This window comes from Prenolepis imparis, unplaced genomic scaffold, assembly GCF_030444845.1.
Source record: "Prenolepis imparis isolate NDT839.2.m4 unplaced genomic scaffold, iyPreImpa1.0 SCAF_2, whole genome shotgun sequence".
Lineage (NCBI taxonomy): Eukaryota > Metazoa > Arthropoda > Insecta > Hymenoptera > Formicidae > Prenolepis > Prenolepis imparis.
The window spans coordinates 15036817-15049064 of record NW_028141160.1 but is presented as its reverse complement, the minus strand read 5'-3'; the positions used below and the strand labels follow the sequence as shown (position 1 = coordinate 15049064).

The window sequence follows — 12248 nt, the reverse complement described above, 5'->3', positions numbered from 1 at the left end:
CCCTCATATTCAAAGCATTTAATATTGATAAATCTTTCGAAACCGGTTTGCTACTTTAACATAACTTGCTTATGAAAAAATGTTATTAATTTAAAAGATTTCGAAGAATATTTGTTTTTAATAACCGAGTACAATTACGAGTAAATATATGATTCAATGTGGATAAATGAACGACTTCGGTCGATATCCGTCGATATTTACGCGAGATCATAGCGCAAATATATAGCTATAGAAGTTTATCGTTTAATGAAAATTAATACATTGTTTTTTGGTTATACAAGCTTAATCGTTTGAAATTGTTTTGTGCTCGATTATTTACGGTACTTTCTGTCTTCTGTAGCCAGACGGATGATGCAATGTAAAATGTAACAAACGGTATCGGTGTCGGATCTCGGCGTCACTTAACGTCTCGAGAGAAAAGAGATCCGTTTGACTTAATGGCTGATTATGTGCGCTGCGTATGGATTAAGTTGTCTCACGATATATCGAGCGGCTCCTTTGTGAGGGTTAATCGTATACGAAAAGAACACAAGAGAGATTGATGTGGGAAGGAGAGATCGGATTCGAACATATAAAGATCAAATAAAAATCGAAGCGTTCCTCGCGAGCCTCACTGATGAGATCATTAATAAAATCATTGTAATATATTCCCCTTTAAAAAAGAATTCGGAATATTACTTTACAAATTTTATATTTAAAAGATTTTTTAAAATTATTTTAAAATTATTTATAAATTATTTTAAATTATTTTGATATATAATTTATTTCTTAAATTTATATTACGCATACTGTTATATATTTCGCGTATAAAAAATGATACCATTTTATAAATTAAACATTTTAAATATAAATAGAATTTTATATGAAAAATTCTGCTTTATTCTTTATCTCGATCATTTTAGATATCTCCAGATCTTATGCATTATTAATGCCGATCGATTATAGTGATTCGTATATCTCGTAAAAATCAAACTAAAATCTTTAAAAAAAACCCGATACGTCGAACGTGATGGTATATCACGCGTAACATCGCGAAGAACAGTCGTTCCCATGCTTTCGATACGAGAATACGGCGTCTCTCATCAGTGTCAGCCGGTATTAGACGTAAATTACAGAAACCTGGCGTTTTGCATGCGGCAGCGTTCGATCCCGATCTGATTGGCGACGCGGCCGATTTCGAAGTCGTTAAACTCATTTCCTCTCGCGGCACCATCCTCGGTGACTTTCACCTCGCTCGGCCAGATTGAGCGGTATAAAGCCTTACGTAAGTCCGGACGTGCGCAGGCATTCGGTCCCATCCGCACGAGCTCGATTAATCGCCACCGGTAAGCATGCCTTCGTAAATCGCCGTGTTGCTGCGCGTGCGATACGCGGGGCTCGCACGCCGGCGATGAATGCGACGTGATCTCGCTACACCTTACGTAAGTATTGTCGAGACTTGGCTCGATCGCACCCGGCGCGATAGAACGCGTATAAATGAAAGCGCGATTGATTTAAAACTAATTTTGAAACTTTAAGCTATAATTAAAACGTCCAATTTACGAGGGAAAGTTCATAATTATAATTAATTATTGCAATCAATTTTAATAATAATTTTTGATTTAATATTTTTTGGGATGGCAAAAAAAAACACGCCTGCTACAAATTCTTTTTCTAGCGCTATTTAAATTATAATCTCAAAAAATTTTTTTCATCTTATTTTTGCAATTTCGCCTGATAAATTTTATGACATTATTACTGGCACTCTTGCACATAACACAGACGCCCTATGTGATAATAAATAGAGGAAGTCGCTCGATATTGTTTCGTTGCGATAACTTCCTTGTTCATTCATACGAATTGTACTTTCGCGAAGCGAGCAACAAATACTTCAATGCGTACGATAAACGTTTTTGGAATTCCGAACAAGTGTTTAGATTGCGTTACTCATTGTCAGTCAAGCGAAATGCCGTTTGCGTTCGGTGGCTACAGGTAGCGACGTTTGTTTTCTTAATTACTCATATCAGGGGCAAACAATCGACTCACATTGAAAGTTGCGTTCGCACCGCAGAAAGACATTGATTGACATTCGCTCAAAGCGGCTGAAACATTGAAACGAGAATGAAAGGAGAACTATAGTTATCCTAGATGGAGAGAAAAGTGTTCAGAGCCTATCTCTCCGACAACTGTTACTAAAATTACGAGATAACTCTCTTTGACTTTGTGAAAGGTCATAATTCACGTATTAAACTTTGAGAAAAAAAATATACCAGTAATTAAAGGCTCGTTTAATCCCGCGGCCGTCTCCGGGGATCGGTGTACATCCGCAAAAAGATTTCCAGCAGCTGGCACGTAAAAAACATGCATGTCGTGAACGTAGCTTCAACATTGTGGCATGTAAAAAAAAAGATAGGAGTTATTACTGCCTCGCAAAAGGTAATTCTTGAGTCTCTTACATTAGTTCATCGGTAAGTCGTGTTTAAGAGAAGAGCGAGCGAGGATGCAGCGCGAAGAAGCAAATAGATTCCGCGGCCTTAATTACCAACGAAAGTACATACGTACATGTCCGTACATTATAGATTCGCAGAATGCGTGGCCGACAAGACACATAGATGACTTGAAGCATGACAATGCTTCACGCGGTGAAGCACATGTCGAGATCCGTGACGAATCAACAGCTGCATAGTAATTACCTTTTGCTCGAGGAATCGTTATGAAATTCTTGCGCGTTTATATATATATATTTAAAAATATTTATACCTTATATGGTAACAACGGACCAATTACACACAACGCGCTAGATATTTTCGCATGAACCACCTTCTTTTTTTTTAACAACGCAGATGACAACGTGTTTGTGACAACTTAATTTGAAACGTCATGCTTCAACTCTCTTGCAACTTCTCTTAAGTGCACGTAATTGGACGGCAACTTTCAATGAGAGAGATAAGTCGATAAATATTTCGTTCTTCGTTCGCGCTTTCTCTTGTCTTTCTCTTCAAGTTTTAAATGCGATTTTGCTTTATCTGATAAACATTACAGTTCTAAAGTTCGTACACACACAGTAGTATAGGAATTAGTGGTCTGTGCCGACTTTTTGATTTCATTGCGCGTCTACAGCATAATTATTTAAATTGCATTGAGAGAATTCCCACGAAAGAGATTCCTTGAAGAGCGCATAAAGAAGATGTAGGAAAAAGTTCGGCAAAAAGACGGAAAAGTGACGTTGCCGCGGGCGACTTGACGTTAGGCTATAATGTAGGCAGCGTGCGACGTAAACGCTTTATTTACGGGTGGCACGAGTGAGACAAGAAAGAGATCGTCGAAGCAACCGAGAGTGAGAGGATGAAGCAACGGAAGGTAGAATGAAGATAAACAGCGATTATGCCTCTTCGTAAAGTGCGGGTGAAATTATATATCGCGTTTGCAGAGGCAGGAGAAATAAGAAGCGCGCACACGGGACACGGAGCTGTGAAAGCTCGGAGGCGAGCTTTTGACGGAAACCGTGAATAATCGTTACATTAATGGCAAATCGAACGAGGATACGGCAAGGTTATTGCCTGCTATGCGCGTGGAAATAATCGAAGGCGGTTTTTATTCTTTCTTCAGCGATGGAAGCGTGAAATTCTCTGAGGCTCCAAAAAAGGGGAAACGACGGCGAGATGAGAGATGTAGATAGGGTTTGTTAATCGTGACACGCGTCAATCCTAATTGGATAAGCCTGAAACATACGTTAAGAGCTGAAATATGACTTTTGAACGTGTGAATAGCGTCGTTATTAATTTTATGTTAAATGTGCGAGCATGTAAAGTCGGCGCGGTATAATTAAACGTTTAATAAGTCACTTATGTTAGCCGACCTTTGCCGAAAGTAATGAGACGAGGCAAACCAAATGCGCGAGGACGCCTTCGTAATTATAAGATATCGAGATTACGCAGTTCCCCTTCCTTCGCAATTAACGCGCATACGCAAGATTCCATAAAATCATGCTCTGAATATAACGAAACGCATAACTTCGATTTTACGATCAGCCGGCGGAATTAGAAAAATATTTGTCGCGATCCAATTTGCGATTTATTTTATTTGTTGGAAGGTTTTTTTTTTTAAACATTCTCGGATAACTTTAATGGTTTCGACAATAATTCTGGATGTTCAGACTTAAACATTTAATGCAGTGCGGAATTTATTAAAGCAAGACCATCAAATGCAGAAAGTAAACTTAGGAGGAAGAAAAGGGAGGAAAAAATGCAATTTGTATACTTTTTTGAAATTACGGAATGCAATATACGAGCAAGACTGCACTTTGTTTGCTCATAATAAGAATGTTTTTATTACTAATAACTTTATTACTAGCGCTACTAATAACATTAAGGCTGCGGTTGACATCAAACATGTTATTAGCAGCCCTTTCGTTAAATATCTTAATCTGACAAGATATATATAGTAAAAAAAATATCCGGTGTATCGGCAACAAAAAATAATAATTCGCTATCATTATCTTTATGTCATTGCTGGAAATGATCAGCTTTATCGGAGATATACATCAGTATTATCTTACGTATATATGTATATATATATCGTAATTATATTACAATAATGAAAAGAGCGACGAAATAATTGATGTAAGTTATTTTCACTTCGTAAAGTGGATGCGAAAGAAATGAGACGATGGCAGTTAGTGAACGAAAATATCCTTGTCGCTTTTAATTTATTTCTTATTGTTAGACATGCTGTTTCACGAGATAATAAATTGTTTTTATTAAAAAGACATGCATATAATTATTATAATTATTAAAAATAATAAAACAGATTGATTTCTGCACCGTTATTATGTGCTACAAGATACTCAGTTATAAAAAATAATAATTAAAGAATTAAAAGTTAATATTAGTTTCTATGTAATATTACGTAATTATAATAATTATTTTTATATAAAATTATCGCGTGATATACATAAGTATTTCTTTATTTTTACCTCCGACTGTGTCGAAGTCGATGCGATCGTGTTCAGTCACATTATAAAAAGAGCATTAACGTATTACCGCGTTTATATACCGGTCTCTCGCGACCTACTCCAAGGACTGCCGGCGTAATTCGCCACGAGCTCGCGAGAAAGAAGAAACGAGGTAGCTGAAAAGAAGGAAAGGAAAGGAAGAGAACACAACGCAGAGAGAGAGAGACGGGTCCCTCGACAACGCCATCGGCGTCGTAGGGTGCCTGCAAGATGCGGGCAACAATGTGGCCCGTGCTGCGTACAATAGCCTCCGCATTATGTGCACAACGCGGCGATGGGGCAGCGCTAAGATTACAATACCAACTGGTTGCCTCCTCTTCTTACAAAGGAGGACTCGGCACATACAATAGCGAGAAAGAAGGAACGCTCGCGCGCGCACGCATCGTATCACACCGTGCGTGCGTATTGCACGCAATGCGCCGGACTAGCGATGGGATAGAATAGATATTTTGTCAGAAATCTGACAAGGACGATTTATATAGAAAAAAAATTAGATATGTGTATAGTCAAAATATAATTTTAATGCGGAAAAATTGTGTCTGCATTAGAATCACAGATAGATTAAAGAGATATAAAATTATATGAAGAACAGGGGTTTATTTTTTCTCTTGAAGAAAAATTGTAATAAATAATTCTTAATGTGAGGAACACATAACTTCATTTATAAAAAAAAAATATATTCAAGTCACAAAATGATATGCAGGTAATAAATTTGCAATGATAGGTCATTAAACATCGAACGGATATATCAATTTCCTAGTGCGATAAATCGGCGCTTCCATCCTCTTCAAACGTATGAACAAATATTTAATTCAAGCAATTTTCAAACAACGTATTCTTCAATCGCCAGGGATAAAGTGCGAAATTCGTTCTCGCTCGCGATCGCGTCGATCCCATCACTAGGCGCGCCACACGCGGTCCGTTGCAACGCGTGTTTTCACGTGATGGGGTCGGCTTCCACAGGCCTGAGAACATTCCCACGTTCCGTAGCACGAGCCAAGAGTATACAACCGGAAGAATTTCGGAGGCTACCCATTCTGTGCCGAGGGAGAAAGAGAGGAACGAACGCGAGACCTTGCAAACGCAAGGAACGGAGAGAGAAACGGTGGATAACTGTGAGCGGGGGGAGAACACATAGGGCGGTGGATGGGGAGAGAGAATAGGCTCGACGACCGCCTTTACGACTGGGCGAGAGAAGAGGAGACGCCGGAAGTGCACCGACGCGCCACGAATTAGCATCAACGACCTTCGTACCTTTTTCTGCGCCGACAGACGGGGTCGTCGTGGAGGAGCGCGAGGAGGCTTTGGGCGCATCAGGGCGGAGCACGAGGTGATCGAGGATCCCTGAAGAGATTCCGGATTCGGTAAATATTACCGTTGCTCGTTGAAATGATGGGAGATCGGGGGAATTATTGTTTTAGCTCGGGGAAAATATATCGATCGTTTATTTGCGCTGCATCGCGGTTCGAAAGCAAGGGGGAGGATAATTAACGTTTTACTCTATTCTGATATAGATTGCGATAATAAATTATATATACGCTGCGATATATCGAAACGTGAGCCTACCGGCTCATTTATTATTATTATTATTTCCCAGAACATTTTCCTACGTTTGTTTATGAGAGGTGTACGTGGAATATCGTATATCGATTATTATTTCTTCTTGTGCATTTATCGCGTCCCCCCGTCCGTTATATATTTGCCCAAGGGGCAAGCAGTGTTCCTGCTTGAATAAAAGCTGCTGGTATTATTTGCACGAGCATTGCAATGTGCTCTTAGCAACGTGATTATTTAACACGCGCAGACGCAACTGCAGTTTTATAAAATATGTTTTATTTTATATTGTTGTCTGTTCTTTTATCTCAACATATATTTGCTTACATCTTATATTAATGCTATTATTGTTCTTTATGTCAAATTGTTGGTTTAATATTTCGAACAATGTTAAATTATAACATTACTCCGAAAAATAAAATCCTACATTTTATTATAAATCTTAACATTTACGAAAAACATTGTAAGTTTTGCTCATTACAAAGTGTCTGCTTTTATAGCCGAATTAATTTAACAAAATAAAAATAATAAATAATAAATTTTATCGACGTTATTCTTACATCATAATAATAACTCTCCATCATTTTCGAAAAGTGCTCCAAAATTTTGCATTTGATTAATGTCAATTAATATCTGCCTTTTTCGATTATTATGTATTAAATTGGATCCACTAAATGTCCGTTTCAAATCCGTTAACAAATTAATTTTATGAATTTTTATAAAACAATTTTAGGAACCCTATAATTTAAAAATTTCACATCTAATTAATATGCCCGACGAACTTGTACACTCAAAATATCGAGTTAACGGTTGCGCGTATAAATGTTAAGACGTGCAAGATTAAAGCGGAATCTTTCTCCCGGGGTTAAGACTTGTTCGATCTCTCGACGAGGAAGTGTGCGATTTGTTGAGGGCTGGTTGGGGAAGGGGGGGATGCAAGCATGTAAAAAAAATCCATCGTACCCAGAAACGTATTACGAACTCCATCGTCGGGAATCACGTAAGGACATGTTGCCAGCGCATGCCTGGTGTATGTACAACCGCCGCGGGAATATCAACATTTCATTCGCCGGAGCGGGCGTAACGAGTTGTTAACGTGGGGCAATAATATGTACCCGGTGTCCCGGCGGTAGCACCGCGGATAAGGCTCGTTTCGTCGGGGCTTAACTGGCGTACGTACATGCGCGTACCGCCACATCCGGCTTGCATGACCAATCAATGTAATTATCCTACCGGTCTTCTCTACCGGCTCGGCGCGTTCGCTGCTGCCTTATTTTCGTTCGTCCGAGAACGTACTTGCCACGCAGAAACTATGATCTCAAAAAAGGGTAGAGGGAATAAATTGATATTGATGAATCAGCAGAGATATAGCAAGAAATACATGTAGAAGGGACAAATACGTAGTCGCGATATGGACTGCACTCGGTAAAAAAATTAATAATGAATACATGATACCCATACACATATGCGGTGGTCTGATGTAATTATTTGAGCATTTAAAAAAAAAAGACATAAAAAGAGTGATAATTTTTTTTTGATATTTTAACAGAATTATAATATTCATTATTCTCCTACATTGCTTCTCTTTCATTAGAACACTTGATTTATATTTATGTTATTAATATTTCGAGCAGTTTTGTGTATTTACTGCACGACGAATGATTCTAAAATATTATTTCTAGACTTGTGCTATCTTATACGAAGACTTTAGAGTAGATAAAACGTTGCTAAAGACAGGCTTATCTTCTTCACGGGGATTCCTACTTACACAGACGAATCTTTCTCAATTAAGAATATTTTTGATTGTCCTCCTAAAGATTGTCCGTTCGACCGGATTCCCCTGTCGAAATCAATTGCCGTAGCTGTTGTAATCTCGGATAAGGTCGGTAATTAAGCGGCGGTCGTATGTCCGAAGAAGCGGTTTTTTTTTTTTTAACGAAGGCGACACGTCGTAATAATATCCGAAGTGCCTGGTGAGTCGACTAGCTGCTTTTGCGTTTAGACCCGAAGGCTCGTAAATACTCGGCCGGCCCACTCGAGGCCTTGTTTGGGGTATCGGTTTCCGAAAAGGACCGAACACCTCGTTAAGTTCCGCAAGCGAAGTCCGGTCCTAGAATAGGCGGATCATTAAGATTGTACGTTTATAATTCAAAACATCGGCTCCCGGACCCACTCGATTGCACCGGAACCGGTTGTCGGAAACCCTTTAAGAGATCTCTCTAATGTCGCACTAATCTCAAACGAAATATGCAAAATTCTCTCGATGTATGCAAATGTTTTAAGCAGGAAGAGATCGTAGGTTAATTATATTCGAATTTATTCTGGGAACTAAATATACATATATGTACGATGAGAATATATCGAAATGTTTTTTTCCGTCGCAGAAACAGTAATTGAATATGGATGAAGAGTAGAATTTTCATTCCTCGCACATACATCGCAGAATCGAAAAGTATTTGTACCTAAAATCTATTTATAATCAAAATCATCCACTCAATCCGTTATCTTTCTCTAATATGTATAATTTCTACATAGGAGAGATTATTAATCCAAAAACTCTTTTATTTATAAATTTCTTATATATAAATAAATATGTCTTATATATAATATATCTTATATATAAATAAAAATTTCTATACGTCTCCAACAATGCAATTCGTATAATGCAAGATAACAGAAGATATCTTATTGAATAATCGCAATGACATAAGAGTATAAAAGAGGGCGGGGGATCACACCGTTCGTGATATTTATTTCCATTGTTTCTACGCGAAGAGAGAGATGCGAATTGGTCCAGCATCAACGCGACACCGTTCGCCAAGACGTGATTCACTCCGGCGAAATGCCGGGAGTGTTGTCGACACGCGCGTGCACGTGCACCACGTCGGTGGTAACTCGGTAAATCAACGAGTGTCGTGCCTCGAGCGCGGATGCGCAAATCTACGGTAGTATTTAGCTGCCTATGCACGTCGATTGGAAATGTCAAACGGAATGCATTCTCTCATATCAGCTACTTTATTATATTTTAATTTAATCAAGTTATATACACGAGAAACCAATCTCTCAGCTGCATGTGTCTAATTTTTGAAGAGAATTGAATATTTTTATTGTATAAATTTTGCTTCATCTCTGCATGTGCATAATTTATTCAACAACAAAAAAATGTACGATCAGTAAATAATACGACGTAGAGCAAAATAATACGAAATATTGGGAGAGATTTTTTTTTTCTCTAATAAGGGGTTCAATCTAGCTTTCGCGAAGCGGCGTACTGTCTTCGTAGATTCATTCACGATAATCTCTACCTCCGGCGCGATCGTCCTCGCGCCGCTCTGCCGCGCGAGTCGTCCTCGTGCTGGTCGCGCGTCGTGGCGTGTGCTTTCCTCTTCCTCTGGCCCCTCGTTCTCCAGGGCAGTATGCAGGTGTGCTCTCGGTGTGCGAGGTGTCCCCTCCCGCGCGCGCGCGCGCGCTCTCTCTCTCTCGGCTCGCAAGGAGGGCCCCCTTCCCCTTTTCCCGGTCGGCAGGCGTCAAACGGCACAGAACCTGTGCAGGCCCCCCGATCTGTGGGAACGCTCCGGCCCGCGAGCTTCCCACGATACGCTACGGCTGCTGGCTGGCTGTACACGCGGGCTGCAGGGTTCAGCATCGTGTCCCTCGTACCCCTCTGCCACCCGACCGTGGAGCGTAGGACGATTGGGGCACTGGTGGGGAACCGCGCGCGGTATATAAATAACGGGTTGTACCCCACCAGCGTCTCAGAACCCTCACGAACACGTACGGGCTCAGACGCATTCTCGGCACTCCGAGAACGCAGCGAGCACATATACTCGAAAGTCAGAGAGTAACACACGCATACAATTTTCGTGCATTCACTTGAAATTTCGCACATCCGTGAAGCATTGCGGATTTCCTGCTGGAGCTTGATCGCATCACGTCGATCGGTGATCCGGGATCATTGCGCAACGTTCAGAAGACGTTGAAGACGCGAAAGATTCAATCTCTCACGGGGATTCAGTTATCCCTTGTTTTGTGACCAGTGATAAATACGACAGATACGGCATAGAGTGTGATCATCATCATGTCACCGCACACGAGTTACACGCCGGTCAGCGGCATGGAGTACGAGGAGCCAGTGTCGCGCACTTATCAGTACCGCAAAGTGATGAAGCCGATGCTGGAGCGCAAGCGACGCGCCCGCATCAACCGCTGCCTGGACGAGCTGAAGGACCTGATGGTGACCGCTCTGCAGGCCGAGGGTGAGAACGTGGCGAAATTGGAGAAGGCTGACATCCTCGAGCTCACGGTACGTCATCTTCACACGTTGCGCGCCGCCAGGAGGCTCACGCTCACTCCGGAGAACAGCTACGCCGATCGATTCCGCGACGGTTTCACCCAGTGCGCCCAGGAAGTGTCGACCTTCCTGTCGACGCCGGTCGCCGCGGCGGTGCATCCCGCCGCCGGCGCCCAGCTGATGCGACATCTCGGCGGCTGCCTTCGACGACTCGAGGGCCCGACCGGCGCCAAGCACGCGCTCGCGACGGCGGCATCATCGGCGACGAAGACGACCCAGGCCAGCCAGACAAGCGTGCCCCAGAACGTCTACACTCCTCCGCAGAGTCCTGTCAGTGTCGCGAGCTCCTCCGGGGAATCCTCCGAGTCCAACGCGGTCTGGAGACCCTGGTGATATGGCCGGCGGTGACGAGAACATCCTGAGACATCCGGAACGGACGATTCTCGCGATGAAGAGCTTCCCTCCCGCCGCAAAGGAGGAAAACAACGAAACGCTGTCTTCCAAACATTGACATTCTTGCGAAGCCCCTCGTTGAAAATATTCAGAATTTTATATTAACTTTTCGCAATGGGGTCTTTTAATCTGTCGCATTGTACATAGGTGATACAGCTTTAAGTGACGTCTGTGATAGGGTTCCATTTTGTACCTGAGATGACTATTTTCTCATAAAGAACATAGCGACTATTGTATAGATGTTAACTTGTTATGTTTAAGAATCTCTTTTCGACGTAATGCTGTTCGGCATCATGGTTGCGGCCCGACGGGCCGCACGATCATCAATAAAACGTCTTGTTTGTCAATGATAAACATTGTCAGAATAATTACCATCACACACCTATCCTTCTCTCCTTTATTAATTTTCTCGCAACAGTCATATCAAAATCATTATATAACGCAGCAAAATTTTATTTTATTTTAAAACATGTATAATTCTTCATATCACGTAAATCAACATATTTATATAAATTATTATAAATCGAGTAAGAAATATTACTAAAGTTTATAATTTAATAATGAGTTATTGCAGTGGAAATTTTAGGCGATCTACTTTAATAATATCTTTGCGCGTAGCAAAAAAATTAATAAATACAATACAAATTAATAAGTTTTTAATGTGAAAAGAAAGAAATTGTGTGGAATTAACATTTATTCATTCATATTATTTCAGTTATTAATTAAGTAATTAATTTATTTATTAATCTTACAATTAGAAGCATTATTTTTGCAATAAAAAACACATACATTCATGCACTCATAAAAATTATTTAGTAATACAGTTTACTTAATTTAAATATATTTATTTAATTTTACATTTAATTTTACATTGAAATGGTTAATTTGAAGATAAAAGAAATTGCAGCTTAGACTTTAAGAGATATCTTGCATTTTCTTATTAAATAAAAATTTGAC

General features: G+C 40.3%; 2 protein-coding genes across 3 annotated transcripts in view; both read left to right on the top strand.

The window, feature by feature from the left end:
* LOC145948932 (tubulin monoglutamylase TTLL4) overlaps positions 1-12248 on the top strand; it is a 137802-nt gene that overhangs the window by 119907 nt on the left and 5647 nt on the right. The gene's annotated exons all lie outside the window — the stretch shown is intronic.
* On the top strand, positions 10277-11645 carry LOC145949071 (enhancer of split mbeta protein). The gene has a single exon (XM_083058779.1). It carries the CDS (start codon positions 10626-10628, stop codon positions 11229-11231), a length of 606 nt encoding a protein of 201 aa, XP_082914905.1. The 5' UTR covers positions 10277-10625; the 3' UTR covers positions 11232-11645.